Consider the following 20,101-nt stretch of genomic DNA (forward strand, 5'->3'; position numbering starts at 1 on the left):
TTGGGGCATTATAAAAAAGGTTGAACCCCAAACTTGAGTGCTCCCCCCTCCCCGCCCCTAGAGCTTTATGAGGAAGGTAAATCGCAGGATGTATCCTAACAGATCAGGGAACAAAAGCTGTCTGTACACTGCACCTACAAGGAATCCAATTCCATGTTTCAAGAATCAAACTTCCACACTGCGGCTGCCAGCAAGGCGTGAAATAACCTCACTCCTATCCTTTGTACCACTGGACTATGCCCCGGGGCCAGTTTGGGGCATTATAGAAAAGATGAAGTGCCCTTCTTTTGTCAACTTTTGTCGTCATTATTTTATCAACTTTTGTCGTTTAAGAGACTTTGGTGTGGATTTGAAAGAGTAAAGGTATTTATCCCAAATGACTTGGCCCTCTCTTTCTGTATCTGTGCTTCTGCTGACTGTAACCAAATCAAATTGTGGGTTCTTTTTTCTAACCTGGGGTCGATGGATTGAATTATACTCAACAGTATCCAAAGCATTAGAGATATTAACAATCTTATTCATTAATATTACGTTCTATTCTATTCAGTACTACATAATAAAGATTTTCCGAATAATCAAGTGGTCCCCCTTTTACCATTTTCTTGTTCTTGGTTTCATGCCAAAAGTGAAATTTTCCCAAAATTTGACAATGACACAGTGCCAGGAAAAGCCATAGAGGGTAAAGCTCTGTTGCATGGTAAAAGCTTCGCAGTTTGCAGGAATATTTTTCTTTTATCAGAAAAACTGGTGCATACAGCAAATAGGGCAATTATTCCACACCTAGAAAAGACCAGTTAGTTTATTATCTCAAGTCTCAAGAAATTGAATTTTCCATTTGGAGCTTCCAAAAGGAGTAAAGTACATCAATCAGAATTTTTGTTCATACGTTGTTTTTTGATTAATCCTTGCACGTTCAACTGTTCAAGATAGTAGACTCACAAATTTTGAGATGGTAACTTTGGATTTAAAATACTGAAAGCAAGAGGGTGTATAACAATGAAATGTAGCTTTAAGAAACTTTTGTCTCCTTTCATTTCGTTTCCCAAAAGAGCTAAAGGGAAAAAGAAGAGAAAAAGTTATATAAAATAGGAAGAATTCTACATGTTTACTATATATTTATATATACTACTTAGCCAGAGCAAAAGGCATTTTCTAAAAGTTGGTATTTTCACTGCGTGAATGGATGGATTATTGATATTCTATACTTATGAATTATTTGAGGAAATGGACAAATATGATCAAAATTATTGTTACTTCAGAGTAATCCTACATTGTGCTTATCTTTCGAAAAAAATAAAATAAAAGAGGAGCAAATCGCACATAGATTTATAATGGTACACTCTTGATACGGCTTAAAGAATTAAGTTTACTTGTCACTTGAAGCTGCACAAAAAATTGATTGGGAGAATGATGTACAAATATCATTAACTACATAGTTTAGTGAGCGAAAATCTATTTTTGATTATGATTGAGCCATGTAGACGTATTACTCTGCGACGCCAAATCATTTTATGGATTGCTTCTTTCGCCATCAAAGTATCTTGGTACCTGTTCATATTTGATCACCCAAAGCTCACATAGAGGCACCGACGAGAGGATCCATCTAAAGTTTCATTTACCGATTATGAACAATTCTTCACATAGCTGACTGAAATTAACTTTTGACCTTTAAGTGCAATATGCAGTCCCTGCACTACGATAATAGTTAATGGCCAGTCCAAATGTCAATGCAAGATTTCAACCAAGAATTTATGGCACCTCACAATCAGGTTCCGTAATTTGCATAGCTTATGCTTTTGTTTCGTGTCGAAAAGTTTTTGGAGGTAGATACTTTAATTGCTGTTTAAAAATTAATTTTTTAAAGAGTTTTCTATTTCGAAATTGTTTTTAGAGAAAGTCATGTCGGACCAACTTTCTCTAAAAAAAAAAAAATAATTAAAAAAACTATTTTATAAAATTAGTCAAACAGACTCAAAGCAGCTTTTAAATCTCAAAATCTCATTTTGACTTTTCAAAAGCTATATCAAACCGCCCTCAATGTTTTCAAAACATCTAATCAATGTCGATTTCATTTTTTTCAATTAAAATAAGTGAATTGAAGAACAGGTGAAACAATAGGGTCCTTATTCGAAATTTTGCTTAGCAATTTCAAGAAAACAATACATTTTTAAATAAGTAATCAATTAGTAGTTAAGTAGTGCTTTTTTGCCACTCTTCATTTACTTCCCTCTACAGTAAGGCTAATGAACTTTTTCTAATGCTAACCACTCCTTACCTGCACCCCAATTAATTAATGAATCTACATTATTTCTTGAATTAATGTTGTGGGACTAAAGGTTCCCACAACATTAATGTTGTGGGACCATCTATGAAGAAAGATGGATAAAGAACGAAAATATAGCATAACTCAAGCCTCTATATGTTATTTCATTTTTACACGATGTGAAATTTTATCGTTAAAATAAAGATTGTCTTCCATATTTATGACGTGTAATAAATTATATCTTAATGACAAGAACAATATTAAGCCAATATGGAATAAAGTTCACACACTACTCGCAATGTTAATGATAGACTTATATATAGTCATCACTATGAGTTTTCAAGAAAAAAAGTACTTAGAACGATCATCTCACGATTTAAATGTTGAATAATTATTTCATATTTACATGATGTGAGATTTTATCATTAAAATATAGATTGCCTTCCATATTTTTGATGTGTGCTAGATTATATTTTAATCGTAATTACAAGAAACGATGTTAAGCTGGTATGAAATCAAGAACACGCACAAGCAAACATGAATTTCAAATGGTTGGCTCTCGGGTTACATATAGTCGTCACTATGAGTTTTCAAAAAAAAGTATTTAAAAGTTACAACAATCATCTCATGTCTTTTAGTATATGTCTAGTGTAAAATGCCCCTCAAATAATTCTTGTCATGCAAGGATATTGGGAAGATATAAGTAGGATTTAAAGTTATATTTTAGATAAAATGACCATATATGAATTGAGGAGGATAATGACATGGTAGAAGCCTTTTTCTTGGAAAACTATGAAGGGGAAGGGAAAGAGCACAAAATGATGACAAGAAGTGGATTTAAAAGGTGAAAAGGACTTGGGAATTTGGAACCTGCTAGAATTGAAGGGTGTGATGATGGTGTCGACATAGAAATGATTTCCACTCAGGCATTTGGAGAATACAATAGAATTCAAGTCACGCTTGCACCTGCTTGAGGTAATATAACATTCTTATCACATTTAGAGTTGGACATGGTTCGATCCAGTTCGATTTGGTTCTCGATCCAAAATTTTTGGGTATTTGGTAAGTGGAATCGTCGAGTCCAAATTTAATTATGGAACCGTTCGAGCTGGATTTCGTTCAGTTCAGTTCAGTTCCATTTGATTCCCAGGTTCCGTATTATAATTAAATTTTTTTAATATTTTTAAAGTTACATTAATTCAACTTATGACATGTTCAATCTTAATTCTTACAAAATAACGTAGTCCAATCTTACATGTCCTTTGTGACTCTCTTTGTTAAGTTTTTCATAGATTTGATTATTAAAATCAAAGGAAGAGAAAGATAGCGAGTTCAAAATAATTAAGAAAGATGTTATAGAGTTTTAATTAGATTTCTCTAGAATGGTAGAAATGACACTACGGATAAGTCGATTTGATTAAGTTGGCTTTGAACTGAAATTTTTAAATAAGAAAATCATATTTTTTTTGTTTGAATTAAATTAACTAGTTAACAAATTTACTTGAAAAAAATAAAATAATTTTGCTTATTTAAAATAAATAAATTAAAAAAATTAGGGAGATTCGATTCTTATTCGATTTTTCGGGTCTTGATCTAGAACCCAGAACCAAACTGAACCGTCGGTTCTGAATTCAAATACCCATTCGGGTATTTAACTTAAAAAAAATCACTCGATTTGGTTCAGAAGTTTTGTCCAATTCTAATCACATCTGCCAACTATTTTGTTCTAATACTCCATCGAAGAGTTTACAGTATTTATCAAATTCATTCTTATGTAACACAACATTTTTGAATCAAATGATAAATACATCATTGAGAAGAAATGATTTTTCCCGGATGAAATGAAAATAAAATTCACATAACAGAAGAAAAAATTCCAATTATGGACCTTAGCTCGATGAAGCAATATAGTACTGCTGAAACACACAAAATAATAATAATAATAATAATAATAATAATAATAATAATAATAAAGAAAAAAAGGAATTTTAGATCGAAATAGATGGTATGAATTGCTCAAACCGAAATTCTTGAAAAAGTAATTGCAGATACAAAAGGAAAACTCAATACAAATCTTTTTTTACTGTTTGACAGTGTTGATAGAAATTTAAAAATTACAACCACTTCATACTCTTTTGTCCAACCTCTGGACCCACTACAACAACTGCCGTTCACACTTGTTACCTTGACCAAGAATTCACAAATCTTTTTCAAACTGAGGTGTGTAGAATATTTTCATCGAGGTAGTTAAAGCTAACACGATCTTCTTTTGGCCTCAGGGTTGATCTGAAAGTCAAATTCTATAGTAGATAATGTTTAAAAACATTGAATGAATAAGCTTTTATACCTTGATTTTTGATTGATGAAGTAGTCAACAGATTTCGACCAGACTAACATGTAAGTGTTATGCCCTACGTTCAATTAACTTTGAACATAAATATTTTTAATATATAACTAAAGCAATTTTATGGCAGATCTATTATTTAATTAATATCCAATTAAATTAAATAATAGAGTCCGTAAATTCAAATATTGATAATTTGTTAATAATAAGGAGTTGTGATTGTAAGATACAAATTATATATGATTAAATCTTAAATCATCCCTGGTCGTAAGTAATAACGAGATACAGATATCGTTATTACAGATAGACCATCACGTGTGACATTTTTTACTTGTGAAATAAATAATTGATCTCACAAACTAAAGTGTGGTGACACTTGAATGAACACGTGAATGTTTTGTTATAGAACAAAACATTGGAGACCCACCGAGAGATTCCACATGGATAGCTATCTGAGTGTTAGTGGTTAATCTCCAACGTTCAGTAGTGGAATTGGTCCTTTAACTTGAGATCGTCATAGTGCCTTATATGAAGACAGTCATACTTTGACTGCGTTAGATATTGCTCTACCAAGGGTCGCTAATACAGTATCGTTCGGGTATGTCAAGAATCGTATAAAAGTTGTGAATGACCAATAGAGAATTCGTCCCTCTTAGATAATAAGAGATTATAATCTGCATTTCATTTGATTAAGTCGATTGCGAAATTCTTGGCCAAGGTGTACTCAAAAGTGGAAAAAGAGTTTTCGACTTATATTGATTTAATAGTGGTATGAAAGATATGATCGATAATCGAGATTGACACACTTACATATCTCGTAATTGATCGGATCAAATTTACGAAGGGATTATAGTTTCACAGTAAACGAACGAGTTTGGTTTTATCATACCATGTAATAATTTTCGTCACATATATTGTCCTGACACATTGCTAGATATCAATTTAGGACGGCAAGTGTGAATTGGTGATAAATTAAAAGGATTTTTTAATTTATCAATTTTGATTATATCAAAATAATATTTCACGTCATTATGCATCGTGATCAGAAATCTGATGGGTCGCACACAAAATGAGAACTAGAAGATTGTGATTTGTTAATTAATTAATTTAACAAGCGTTGGATAAATTAATTAATTGAGTTGTTTATTTATATGCCCGAATTAATTAATTCACGAATCGAATTTATTTAAATGAATTAATTAAATATTGGATTGGATCGACCAAGCCTGTTTGGGCTTATATAAATATGACTAGGATTTTCAAAATTTGTAAAGAAAATTCATTCATTCTTGCTAGCACAAGAAGGAAAAATCATAATCTTACAATCTTATTTTCTATGTAAATCACCATTAGATGCTGGACAATTGGACAGCTGTGGGTGGCAAATCAATATTGCTGGAACGAAAGAATTAAAAAGGAGTTTGTAGAATCGAAGCAAAAAGTTTGCAGGTCTCGTAAAAGGTACAATCTTTATCACAATTTCTATCTAAACACAAAGATGAATTCTAATGGAAATTGAAAATTGTTTTGTTTTTCGATGCGCATGTTTAAGTAGATTTCCAACATCATGTCCACACGTAGCACTCATGGACAATTGGTCAAATCATTAGAAACACTTGCTTTTCTTGATGGTGGAGGAGGCAGTCTCGAGAACTCCAACGATCAAATCAATCAACTTATATAGGATGTACAGAAGATGTGAACCACATGTGTACAGACATCGAATTCTGCCAAAAAAAAAAAAAAAAAAAAANTTCACAATCGAGATGTCTCCTCTTAAGCGTCACTTCTACATTCTTAGGTTTATGGGCATTTAATGATTCTAAAAAGTGGTCATTATATAGTCTAAGTCTGACATCTGAAAAATAGACTAACAAATTAATTGAGGGATGCTTGCTCAAGATAGATCACATCAATCAATCACAAAAGACTTTTTACACAAGATTTCTTTTGGAGAACGCGAAGCAAGAAGATGCCTTCGTATATTTAGATGCTAATTCCTTTGAAATTGTACTATTGCAGGTGGTATCACCTCACCTTGGTCATGAAGGGTCAATCTTTAAATGGCATCTCGACGGAAATTATGTATTACTTCGATCATTTGTGTTTGATGATCTTGACTGACTAGGTAGAATAATAACGTGAAGTGTAGGTTTAATTTGGTTCTTTAATTGACTGTCACGTAGGCAGTGACTGAAGCCAAACGCAACAAAGTTGTCACATGAAAATTTAAAAATAAAAATAAAAATTATACATATTAGATTCTTTAATCTAGGTTGTGTGAATTCCACTTGGAAATACTAGGTCAAATTAGCCTTTTCTTATTTATAAATTTCATCTTTTCACTGAGAACAAATAAACAATGCTTTTATCTTTTTGTAATGTTGTTTCTCACTCTTCCATTGTGTTGGCAATTTTTAAAATTGGCCGGTTCTATAGCAATGAGTACTGGGGCCGGTTGATATCTAATCTAGCCATACAAAAACAAACAAAACCTGCAGCGCATGCTATTATATGACAATAGGCCCCCGTGATTAGACACACACTACACCACCTATAATAAATTTCTTGAAAATTCTCTGTTCCCAATTGCAATGTTACAACCTTACAACGGATAAATGACAAAATTACTTTGCTTAATTGGGGCGGAGCCAGAACGCAGAATTAGTAGAGGTCTAATTTAATTATTAGAAAATATTTCAAACATTAAATATAATAATATTAATTAATATAAATATATATTGTTTTTATCATATTTCAGTGGAGTTTGAAATTCCACTTACTTCCGCCATTGATCACTGTAAAGTACGTTTTTTCTATTTGGTCAAATAGATTCATCGTCTACTCTAGAATCTTTATTGCAATAATAAGAAAATTAGATGTCATGCCTATGAAATTATCTCATATTGAGCCCTCCAATTGGACTTGAACTTGGCCCATTATCCTCAAGCCTCACGCTCGGACCATTATCATTCTCTTGTATATATGATATTCATTTCACAATTAAGGTATGTTTCAAAATCATAGCCAAATCCCCTTTCCCTCTCTTGCACTCATATTTCTCTCGTTTGGCCGTTAACTTGACCTGTAGGAGTGCAAACGAGCACCAAACCCTTTTCTTGACAAATTGCTTTGCCTTCTAATGGGATGTTCAGTGTATAGGTGAGTCCACGTGGTTGGAATTCCATTGGCGCATTTTTTGGGGTCAACACTAGACGTAACCAAGATTTGGTTCCATTTTATTTTTATCTAGCAGCCCATAAAATCACTAGTGCATAATCCCTAACTATGAAGAAAAAGCCATTATAAATAATTTTGTGCTATAGCAACTGGAATAATAAACCTACTTACAATCAGGCTGTCAACAAAAACGAAGATGCTTCAATGAATCCGAGCAACCTTTACTGTAGCGCATGTTAACTATTATACATCAAATGTTTCAAATACTGATTTATCGAGTAGAACGTTTGGATTGCACAGCAGACATCCGACCATCATGAAGGGCAGGATCCTGGTCAATTTCTTTGCGTGAAGCCTCCCAAAGTCGCCGTTCAATACCCAGTTTTCTTAGCTCCATCAAACCTTGCTCAACTACAAGATGATAAAAATTTATTTTTAGTAGATAAATAATAAACAAATGAATGAACCATAGAACAAAGTGTTACATCAGCATGATATTGACTGAATTTTCAGTAATCTATAAGATGAATGAACCATCAGAAATTACAACCTCAATAGGAAAGGAACAAACGAATCTGATCATTTATACATAATCAGTGTATTCCGATAAATGAAAGAATGATTTTCAATTCAAGAACTAATCTCCATGGCATTAAGAGTCAAGTACACCAGGCTATGATAAGCACACGTGTGTTAATAAGAGTCTAGAAGTTCAAAAATATAATTTTTCCAAGAACACTGACCTCTGTAGAATTTTGTTGCAAAAACGTGTTGAAGATACAGAAATTTTCACAATGCAATGCCCAACCCCACTGGTCATAGCAATATTAGATACATAACTTGAAAAGATATCTTTCTTTTACAACCCAGTATTTAAGGTTTTGTAATGTACCGTAAATTATTAGATGTAGAAATCAGTTTGTCTATAATGTGGATAAAAACTTTTTTCAGAGCACCCTATTTCCAAAATATGCATCAAAATTATCGTAGTATATCTTTGAGCATGACCAGTTTGTAGAACATACAAATTATATTTGGAGTTCTACTTGGGAAAAGAAAAGCATAATAATGGGACCTGCATTAATGAAGCAGCGGATGCAATATAAAGTTTCTATGGAAAACGGTGTCTGGACAATAAAAGCCACGTACACATTTAACGTCTCCATTTAGAGTATAGTAGAAATTACCGTCTACAGCGTCATGTGAAGTTGGTGATTGCCCACTACGGTTAATCCAAAATTGAAGTCTCTTATCGGCTATGCCCTCCTCTATACCATGAGCTTTGGCTCTTCTCCAAAAATAAGTAAGCCATGCCTATACAAGGTAGTTGTTTCAAAATTAGCAACTCACGAACCAAATTTTATTTACTTTATAGTTTAGTAGATCTACTTCAGCGAAATATACTAATATCTAGTAGTGAGTACTAAGGCAATATATCAAGAGGTCTGAATGTAACAAAACTGTGGGAGACATGACTGACCTCCTTGAAAAGGACATCCTCAGACTCCTCTGGGCTCAATTCTGCAACCAAAAGAGGAAAAAGATGAACAAAATGTAGATTTGTTTTCTGAGATATCTAACTACTGACATCAACAGGCTCTGACAAATCCTCAAGTAAACCAAACGGCATTAATATTTTTTTCTTGTAAATCGCTCAATAAAAAAGATAAAGCTCAAGAAGCCACTGCATACCAGACAAGGTATTTCGGAGCATGTAATGGTTTGTTCAAGAAAAGAAATTGGTTCACAAATATTGGCTCAATTTGAGGGAAAAAACAGCTTATATATATTGCTGCTTTAATAATTACAATATGAACAAAAGAAATGGGATTTCTCTTGAGTTGTAACTGAAACAACCTTTTTGATATTAATTACCAACATTGCAAGATTATTAATAAGAAATTTATTGTTTGTAGGGAAGAAAAGGCAAATCTAAAAAATCTAAGATGGTTTCTCTGACACCATAGAGATCAGTGTACACAGGCAACTGAGCATTTCTGGTTCATGACATCAGATGCAAAAGGAGAATGGTGAACAATTATTAAAGTCAAAAGGAAATACATGGTTGCTCAGATTGAAGAGAAGATATTATGCGGACTATAGGAATGACGATAAATGAACAATCCCAAGTGATTGAAGGTACACTTGCTTATCAAAGAATAGCAAAATGCAACTAGTGAACACATGTATTAAAAATGATATTGATATGATATCTGGTTACTGAAGATCTTATTAATGTCATTCCATTGTAATTGCTGAAAATAAAGGAATTGAACCCCCCAAAATCCAATTAAATAGAAAAATTTCCGATAACTTTACCCCAGTTATAGTGGATGTTACAAAAAATGTGGAATAAGATACCACACAGGACTCACCAAATGCTTCTATATACTTCGGATCACTCGGGGACTTGAGATCTGCCATAATAGAATAGGTTTAGAAAATAAATATAAATTTCAAGTTTCCAATGATACTATCATCCAACATATGATAGTAGCATAAATGAGAAGGAATGAACATAAGTACAAGAACACATATATGCAAGTAATATAACCAATAATTAATAAAACAATTAAACTTTTATGAAGCAAAAACTTGGCAGTTTACGCTGACCTAAAAACTAAAGAGGAAATGACTAGCTTAATATGTTAAAGGCAAGTTACACTTCATTCATAATTTCAGTACTAAAAAACAAAAAATAAGAAATAAAAATTAATTACAAATAAATTTCTTCAAGATAGAATATTTATAGAAGAGCTACCCATAGCAAATGGGGCAAATGTAAAATGCTGAGTAGGAAGATTAAAGAGACAGTTGGATAAAAGCAAGTAATGACACAAATCTTGACCTTCAAAATAAGGAAATTCACCACACAATCAAGAGTAGCATTAAACTATTACTAATTTTGTCAATGATATATCCAAATTTACCATCGCCTTGGCCAACAAATATCCATGTTGATACATATATGTAATAGACAAGCTTTGCAGTATGTTAGAATCCAATCAATGATCTATCCTTTAGAGAGGCATCATCAATCAAGCAAATCATGTCCGCAACAAACTGAGGACAAACCTGAGATGGATATCCGAGCAGAGTTCAGACGTCGTTGTTGAGCCAATGCAAGCACAATGGATTCTTCAACCTTAAAATGGACCACCAAAATTTACAATGTAGTTATTCTACTAGTCCTCTTGGAAGAAGAAACGGATGAAGACCATCTGATGGTATGAAGAGCTATGCAAACTAGTGCATGACAACGAATCAGAACAAAAGAAGGAAAATTGCTACACTGACTGACTTATGATTAATTGAATTTTCATAAAATTAAAAGGGAAAAAAAAATCATAAGAAAGCAAAAGACGTGGACAAATACAAACAAACTGAAGTATATCTTGTGCTAGATAAATCAAGGTGGAAGTAAAATAAAGGAGAAACCTTCAATGAAGCAAGCTCCTTTAAGCCCAATTCAACTGTTAGCATACTCTCAATGTTTCCTTCACCAGTGAGATCATTTAAATCCAGGACAAGTTTGTCATTCTGCAGATTTTCCTTACCTGCAGAATGTCAGAGCAGTAGACGCTATCAAATCTAATATGAAAGGTGCAATTATATCATGAAAAAGTTGACTTCGTTAGAAAGAGCATAAGATCAAAGTTCCATGGTGATCGAAAAGCTATTGTCATCCGTATAATTTTCTTTTAGGTTTGGGAATTAGCATCAAAGCAAGATATTACTAGCCTTTTTCCCTGTATTCTTCCTTAGCCTTCTGTCCAGCAGATAAAACAATTTCGAAAGGAAGAGGTGCAAAAGATGACCAGTATTCATGTTTTGATACAGCAATATCTGCACAGATGCCTGAATGGAAAAAGACTATGGTAATTAATAATATAAACAAAAAGCTGACGATCAGTTGAAACATCTCATTTTAATTAAGAACAAAAAAAACAGAGAATACACCCGAAATATCACGTTGCAACATTAGTTAGACTACATTATAAGTCATATGAAATCTAAAGAATGTCTTGTACAATCAGGTCTTGCAGAGGCAACACTAGTAATAACATTCATACTAATTAGGGTCCATTTCAAGCTGGTTGTATAGCAATAGCGCATGAGCATACTAATTTGACAACGAACAAGAAAGTGAACAGAGGGGATAAAAGAAGAGAAGAATTGAGGGTGTTAAGGAAATAAATCGATTGAGAATCAAGTAGATTAGGCAAGAGTGAAATTGGGTTTATTGTGTTTTCATCCTTGTATTAAGTTTCCAAATGCGTACTCTCGATTTTCTCTATATAATGAAAGTAGAGAAGAGGAAGATTATTATCCTCTTCTCTTCAATGTTTGTACCAACCTTTCTCTCAACATGGTATCTAAGCCACGTTCCTAGGGGTTGGTGGTCTCTTCACTTCTTCTCCCTCATCGCAAGCCTCCCTTTTTCTTCTTCTTCCGTTTCCATTTTATCCCCCTTTTTTCTATCTATCTTCTTTTACCACATTCCTTCTCCAGCTGTAAGGAGTATGGGTGCTGTCGCTGCTGTCGATCAAGGTAGATTGTGCGTGTGTCTGCACCAGTCAAGTGGTTTTATGGTGGTTCAGCCATTGAGATTCCTGGTTTTCTGAAATTGTGGAGTTCCTTGGCTGGGTCTAGGCCTACGTCTGAATCTTCCACATCTATATCTACTGCCAACTAAATTTGAAGACTTGCGGTGGCTATAGTGAGTTTTTCTGTGGTGGTTCTATGGTCATTGGTGCATATTGGGAAGCTGTTGATTTCTGGTGCTGGGATTGCACTTCGTCATTCACAGTGGAGGTATTCTGGACTTGATTTGGGTGGGTGGGTAGATTATTTGGGCTCTAGTTATCAAAATTATTATTGGGCTCTTGTAATTTTGTTAGGAAAGTTATTGGGCTCTGGTTATGAAAGTTATTGTTGGGCATTAGTTTGTGGTTTGATTATTTTTGGCTAGTCTCTTGGTTTGTGAGCCTGTTTTTTGGTTGCCTATTATTATTGATTAGTCTTATTCTCTTCGGCCCAAGTACTAGTTTGTATGGTTAGTATCATGTCATCCACAACGAAGATGTTCATTCTGACTGGACCCACGACACCTAAAAAGTAGAATGAGAGAAATTACACTTACTAGGTTAGGTGCATCGAGGTCTTTTTGCATGGTAAGAGTTTATTTAATCACTAAATTTTAGACAAGCCACCTACCAAGTCTCCGGTAAGTAATTCTACAAAAGCTGATTCTACTCTCAATGATTAGTGGAATCAACAGTAATGCTATCACTGAACTTATGATCAATAGTATTTGGTCTCATATTAGGTCTTCATCTTCTCTATGTCTACGACTAAGCAAATTTGGGAGCATCTCAAACATATACATTCCAGAACTAGAAATGTCACTCAAATCTATGAGACATGTAAACAATATTTTGGGTTTGAAAAATGCTCCTCCACGAACTTTTGGCTGTGTGTCTGAAGAGAAATGTGCATCAACCACTCTTTCTTGATTTAAAGGTTATTGAAAAACATTGGGAAGACATCAATGTTGAATTCCTTATTGGCCTATCGCTAGATTTTGAAGCAACCCGAGCATAGGTATTAAGTCGAAAAGAGCTTCCCAGTCTTGTAGAGATATTCTCTCGTATCTAGCACTCTACTCTCTCAAATAGTACTCCCAACGAAGATCATTCTACTTTTATTGCTCAGGGGTAACACATACAGGGGTGGACGTAGCGATCGAAGCGGATGTGGTTTTAGCTCAAGGTAGACGAGACACTAGAAGCAGTGATTCGAAAAATTGTAAACCACAAAAATGTACTCAATGTGATCGTATCGATCACTTCCTTGATTATTGTTGGGACTTAAATGATAAACCATTTGACTCTGCCAATCAAGACTAGTCTAATGAGCAACATCACCCAATATCTGGACCAGTGACTAACTCTAGTTCAATACCATATTCTGATTTCTTATTTGTACCATTGGATGAGTATGTTGAGCTTTTAGCTCATAAACAAGCCACTTTCACTTTTACGGCCACTCTCGCTCAGTCAGGTATTGCATCTTCTTACTATCTATTACCATCCTCTCACAATCCATGGATCATCGATTCCGAAGTAACTAAAAACATGACTGGTTCGTCTATTCTTCTTGATTATCATCATGTTATTTCTTCCAAATGAGTCACTCTTGCTAACAATTCTCGAACTAGTGTCCCAGGCTCGGACAATGCTCATCTTAGTCTTAATATTAGAGGCATTCGAACCAAATCATAATTGACATTTTCAACCACATTCTATCATAAAATTATTTAAACACAAATTCAAAAATTTCCGAAATTTTTAACCACATTATTCAATGTCACTATTCTAAAACATATTTTTCGTAAAAATGAGGCTCAAACGAGCCAAAGATAGGAGTTCTTAAAAGAGAACAAAGCCCGAAGAATTTTTTTTTTTTTTTTTTTTTTTTTTATAACAATTGAACTCCTAAATTCTGATACTCACGCCATATGAAAATAATATAACCAGAAATATGTTTTCAATATATTAATAAAACAAACCAAAAGGCCTAAATAAAATCAAAGATTTTCAACACAATAGAAATTTATACCTGACAATACTCAAAAGAGCCAAATAGTATCCAAGTTGAAACTACTACAATGGAAGAGCTCACAAGTGACGGTAGATCGCTCCAATTGAATTCTTATAAGAGTTCTTATAAGAGTTATTAAATCACATGAAAACAGATCATGAATACTCCAATGGTAGCCAATTCTTTTTTTAAAAGTTTCAAATCAAAACACCAAGCCAATTTACAAACCTGATGAGCCTGTTTCCAATCTCATAAAACAATATTCAACAAGGAATTTTGCATTTTGAAATTAAAGCTGGAAAATTACAAAAGGTTCAACCATAATTTGGCCTCCGTTTGGTGGAGACGACTGCGATAGAGACTCCGGGCGGATGGCTGGCAATGGTGGCATGAGGTGATAGTGGGAAATTATCCTATAGAAAAGGTGCAATCAATTTTAGTCTTCGATTCTGTGTGGGAGGGAAAACACAGGTTTTGTGGAATAGTTGCCTTTTCTTTTCTTTTCTTTTCTTTTTTAATTTATTTTTGGCGTGGGTTCGAACAGTAGCAGAAAACTTTATTTTTTTTGGCCAAAGGAAAAGAACATGATCCAATACCAAATCGATGAAGGGACGTATAAATTTGACTACGAACAAGAAAATGGACACGTAAGAAAGGGGATCAAAAAAAAGAAGAATTGAGGGCAAAGAGTAATCAATTTTATTGATATAACAAAGGGTGCATATTACGATGAATAAGCCCTCTATATATAGAGCAACTAATCTAAAATTAAAAGAACTTGTAATAAAGTAGAACATTATCAATGTATTCAATCTAATCTAATCTAATCTAAACACTTGTAATTTGAATTAAAAACACATATAATTTGGGTTGAACTCTTAATGAAAAATCCTATCAGAAATATATCTCCATTTCCATCAAATAGACAAGGCAAAGTGAATACTTCAATGCTGTGCCAAACTTAACAGTCAGGTCAATTGAACAAAGCCCCTGTGTTGAAAAAATGGGTTTTGTAATAGTGATTTTTGAAGAATGTGTGATTAGAAAGTAGGAAAAAAGTTTTGTGTTAACGTGTAAAATTATTTTATAGGAGAATGTGTGGTTGAAAATGAGTTTTGATAAAAATGAGGCTCAAACAGGGGCAGAGAATGATGAAGAGACATTAAAAAGGCACCCACAATACTATATTTACTTAATCAGTTAATCCTCCAAAGACAGATGCCCTCTCTGGTAAAGAGAGAAAAATTTCCTCCATCAAAACAATAAAAATATGTCTGAAATATCAATTACCATGACGAACAGCTAGACCCCAGTATCTTGCAAGCCAACACCTTTTAAGGACAACTTCTTCCTGCATTGTGATTATGTTAAAAAGCAACTCCAAATGATTTTAGCAATAATTTTAGAAATAATAACAATAATAATATACTCTTAATGCAACAATAGATGCACACCATTTCATGTTGGGTCAAAACCATCCTTTGCGTCATATTGCGCAGAGCTTTAACTTCAGACTCAGTTTCCCGCAGCTGATTAACAGTAGTTGCTGCCTCATCTTTTGCAATCTAATTTAGTCAAAACATAAAGCATTAAAGCAGTGGGAAAGATCCAGAGAGAGAGAGAGAGAGAGAGGAGGAGGAGTAGCATGATAAGTGGTGTACATGAAACATAGTCTTTCTTACCTTAACCTCAGATTGCAAGGATGCCAGCTCCACATTTATCCCGTCTTTTGACAGCTTTGCTTCTTTAAGAGCAGCCTGTATCAATTCTATTGTAAGAAAATGGAAGAAGCACAAGCTCACACTATGTAATATATGGAACCAGTATCCACTCCGCAAATCACTAGCTCTCAGGCTTTTTACATTTAATTTTCCTTCCTTCTCTCTTATTCTGAGTACTCAATGATTATATCATAGCCAAAAGAATCTGTTTGGCCAACCCAAAGATCAATAATTACCTCTCTATGCCTCAATGCAGCTTCCTTCCTACAAATATGTGATATGAGATCTCATCATAAAATGATCAGAAAATTAGGAGGCATATGAACGCATTTGTGGCCTTATTTACCTGCTCAAAAGTTTAGCTTCCAAAGATACGCCTTCTCCAAGTGCAGCTACCTGAAGCATAATTGGTAGCCAAGTTGAGATAAGTTCAAAACAAATCCCATTACTTGGATGAAGACCAATTATTTATATTAATTGCTAATTAATCTCATCCACAAATCTAACAGCAGGAAGTATATATTCATTGATTTGTTGCCTGGCACTTGATAACTTTGCAACTATTTGTTTAACAAGAGAAAAGAGGTACGCTTTGAAATGATGTAAATAAAATCATGTAGCAAACTAGTTGCTCTAATGTACAATAACCTACTAAGATTAACCAAGGGCTGAAAATGTAAAATCATCTGGAAAAGGAAATCATCTACATTCTAGAAAATAGAATACATTACAATTGCATATCAAGGGAATGGTGTGAGCCAAAATATGGAATTGCAGCTCAAGGAAGATAATTAGCATAAAAGCTTGAGAATTTCCAGTTAGAAACCAAGGAACCCCTTCTTAACTTGATAATCAGGCAAACAAAATGATAGAAGAAAAACCTGTCTCTCAAGCTCCCTAACTCTGGCTTCAGCTTCCTCACAACTGTCCTCTGCAATTCTGAGCTGTAAAACATATTTGAATCACCATTTAAGATGCCATGTATGATTTTTATAGTATACAACTGGAGTGAAGGAAGACTTGAAGAGCACAATACAAGAAATAAGAAGGATCTAAACCTTTTCTTGAAAACTCTCATTTTCTTCTTGTAGCATATCAACCTGCCCAATAAGCAGATATTAGATTGACAAAAGACAAGCAGAAAACAAACTCCTCTCAAGAGCAGGAAATTAACAGCATTATATACAGAACACTGGTTCAATTTTTTTGTATATAAATAACATACTTCATCACGAAGGGCAGAAGATGCGCGCTCATCTCCGTTATCTTTTAAGTTTAATTGTGCCAAATCTGGTGAGAACCTGCAGTCCCATTGGTATGTATAAACATGAAATAAACCAAATGAAATTGCAACTATGTGTTGCTCTATTCATGAAGATAGCAATACTATCCAACCATTGACCCATATAAGTATTCACCGAGCAAGGAAGCTTACACTCCCACTCAGAGAAGCCCTTGGACTGCTCAAATTTGCACGTGAAAGGAATTATGGAAGGACATATCCCCCAATGTAAAAGGGAAACAAGGCTTTAACCTAATGAATATCTTATACATTATTCCCACATGAATGACAGCTTTTTATGGTGGTATAGAAATTTTAAAAAGAAAATGTTTTGTTAAAAAAGGTAGTATTGCCTGATGATTCGTTGGAAGTTGAAAATAATTAGTTTCTGAAACAGCTGAAGTTCATACTTTTTCTCTTTTTGTCTGTTGCTAGGAGGATCAATCGGTGGTATAGGCATCAAAGTCTTAAGCGATGGTCTACTGGGTGGCAGTGAAGGCACTGTGTGAATTGACATGGATGGCCGTCCAGTTGATGTTGAGCGAGCCGATGGAGCTTCATCCAGTAAGTTTTGAGTAACCTGATCAAAGGAAAACAAAAGGAAGCCCCGATATCTCTGAGGACACATCATACAAAAATCTAGATTTATTTATGGACATCAGTAGATGAGATGCACACAGTTACATACATGTCATATCTCAACACAAAAGTTATTCCATAATCCTAAGTACATAAGAGACTAATCAAAAGCCACAGTCAAAGTTCATTTACATTTCTTGCCTCGTATCATAATTAATACAATCTGCAGAAGAAAAAGAATGAAAAATCTTGCACTTTTTGTATCATATGCACAAAATGCAAACCATAGAACATGTTGATGCCAAAAAAAATCAGCGGGTGAATTCAATCCGCATAATTAGCATTACAAATATCCACTTCAATACATAGCTTAAAACAAAATGCACTGTTCGAACTTCAAAATTCAGAATTACTCATTATCCGGAATTTTACTTTTATTTCACAGCAAATCCTCAAAATCATTTCTAATTTACAGTAGAAGTAAAAGTAAAATTAAAAATTACCGCATCCGAAGAAGATCTACTGATCTTAGGAGACGGAACCACAGGCCTGCTGCTACTATTACTGTTATTGTTAACGCCGTTAGTTTTGACGGGCCTGGAGAAGGAGAGAGGAAGAGGAGCATTGAATCGGAGTCCTAAGTCATCGTCATTGTCTCCGTCATCATCGTCGTCGTCGACGGCGGCAGCTTGGGAAGCCATGACCTGAGCGAGTCGCTGAGCTGCGGCTTTAGCCGCATAGTTCTGAGTTCGCTTAATGTTGGAAATGCCGCTCACCGACGAAGACCGACTGTGATTTCCACGCGCGGGCGAGGACGACCCGGACTCGCTGCTCCAGTGGCGGACGTACGGCGGATTCTCATCCCTCTTTTTCTCCATGTATATCAGAATTAAAAATATTTAAAAGGAAAATGTGAGTAGAAAATGAGGAGAAATTTCGTCTAGATCTTCGTGTCAATGGCAATGTTTATCGCGCTCCAGGGATTGCAGATATTATCGTATGATACGCACAGTTTGAATGTTTTACTTTTTGTTAGTCTCAACTCTAACGTTGAGCCAGTTTATTCATTTGACTGTAATCTAAAAATAATAATTTTAAATTTTTAAAAGAAGGATTATAAAATGGACGATCATTGCCTAAATAATGATAATAATATTGTGGATCCTGGTTAATATTTAATGACTCAACCATAAGAACTAGGAATGGGCCGCTAGACAAAATGTGGTGCTGACGACGATGGATTGATAGTATCCCTTCAAGTCTAAGCAAGTGAAATTCTTCTTACGTGTAAAGCTTATGCAATCTTTAGGGTTCATTGTTTTTTCTTTTTTGTTTTTTTTTAAGTCCATTTTTCTTCTACTTCCTTCCCACATTTCAAATTTTACTTGTGATATGGTCGAACTTAGATCATTTTTAAACTCCATTCCTGTTCCCCCCTTCTTGCCTTCAAGTGATTAGTGGTCTGACCTCATGGCCTCTCTAACCCGAGGTCTTCATCAAGACTCCTCACCATTGCTGACTCTTGGACGTTGGCTTCCCAATGAAGCTCATGCTCTATCTTTGGGCTTACAGTTCACATCCACTAGCTAACCCATAGTGATGTCTTCTACAACCTTATTCCAAATCCCAGTACCTATTGACACTGGCCACCACATCTGCCACGATCGAAGGTAGCATCTCCAGAACCATCAATTCCAACGAATTGGCACGAGAGCCTATATTGATTACGTCATTCACCTTGATTCTCTTCAGTTGGGTCATCGACTCCCTAGGCATTCTTTCTTTTCTCTCTCTCCTCAATCACCTTCTGGTCTTTGACTAACGATGCCAGAAGCTTACCCCCATCAGATGACAAGGATGGAGTATTCTTCTTCTTCTAGACCTCGTCTACGATGATGTCCTCCCCCTCTTTCATTGCAATAGTTGTATGTTGTGAGAAGGTGGAGGTCGAGAAGAATTTGATTGGTGAGGGAAAAGGTGGAAGGTGCATTGAAGAGCGACCTAGCTCCAACGAAACAAATGGTGGTTGGCATTCATTCGATGGGCTATGGGAACCTCCACCTCCTCCTTCTCCTCCATGTAAAAATAATATCAAGTGTTGGCAATCAGATTTTTCAATTATTCTCAAT

The 20,101-nt window shown here is 34.6% G+C and overlaps 1 protein-coding gene across 1 annotated transcript; it reads right to left on the reverse strand.

The window, feature by feature from the left end:
* Positions 1 to 7,879: 7,879 nt before the first annotated feature.
* On the reverse strand, positions 7,880 to 18,991 carry LOC111373315 (coiled-coil domain-containing protein SCD2). The gene is made up of 17 exons (XM_022995826.1): positions 18,476 to 18,991; positions 17,804 to 17,973; positions 17,337 to 17,412; positions 17,170 to 17,211; positions 16,993 to 17,055; positions 16,458 to 16,507; positions 16,348 to 16,375; positions 16,073 to 16,147; positions 15,845 to 15,955; positions 15,681 to 15,741; positions 11,529 to 11,645; positions 11,226 to 11,344; positions 10,863 to 10,932; positions 10,163 to 10,204; positions 9,268 to 9,308; positions 8,975 to 9,101; positions 7,880 to 8,198 (listed from the first exon to the last, which is right to left on the reverse strand). The coding sequence occupies exons 1-17, from the start codon at positions 18,848 to 18,850 to the stop codon at positions 8,059 to 8,061; spliced, it is 1,707 nt and encodes a 568-aa protein (XP_022851594.1). The 5' UTR covers positions 18,851 to 18,991; the 3' UTR covers positions 7,880 to 8,058.
* Between the last annotated feature and the right edge of the window lie 1,110 nt (positions 18,992 to 20,101).

Source organism: Olea europaea, unplaced genomic scaffold (assembly GCF_002742605.1).
Source record: "Olea europaea var. sylvestris unplaced genomic scaffold, O_europaea_v1 scaffold1110, whole genome shotgun sequence".
In the NCBI taxonomy this organism is placed as follows: Eukaryota; Viridiplantae; Streptophyta; class Magnoliopsida; order Lamiales; family Oleaceae; genus Olea; species Olea europaea.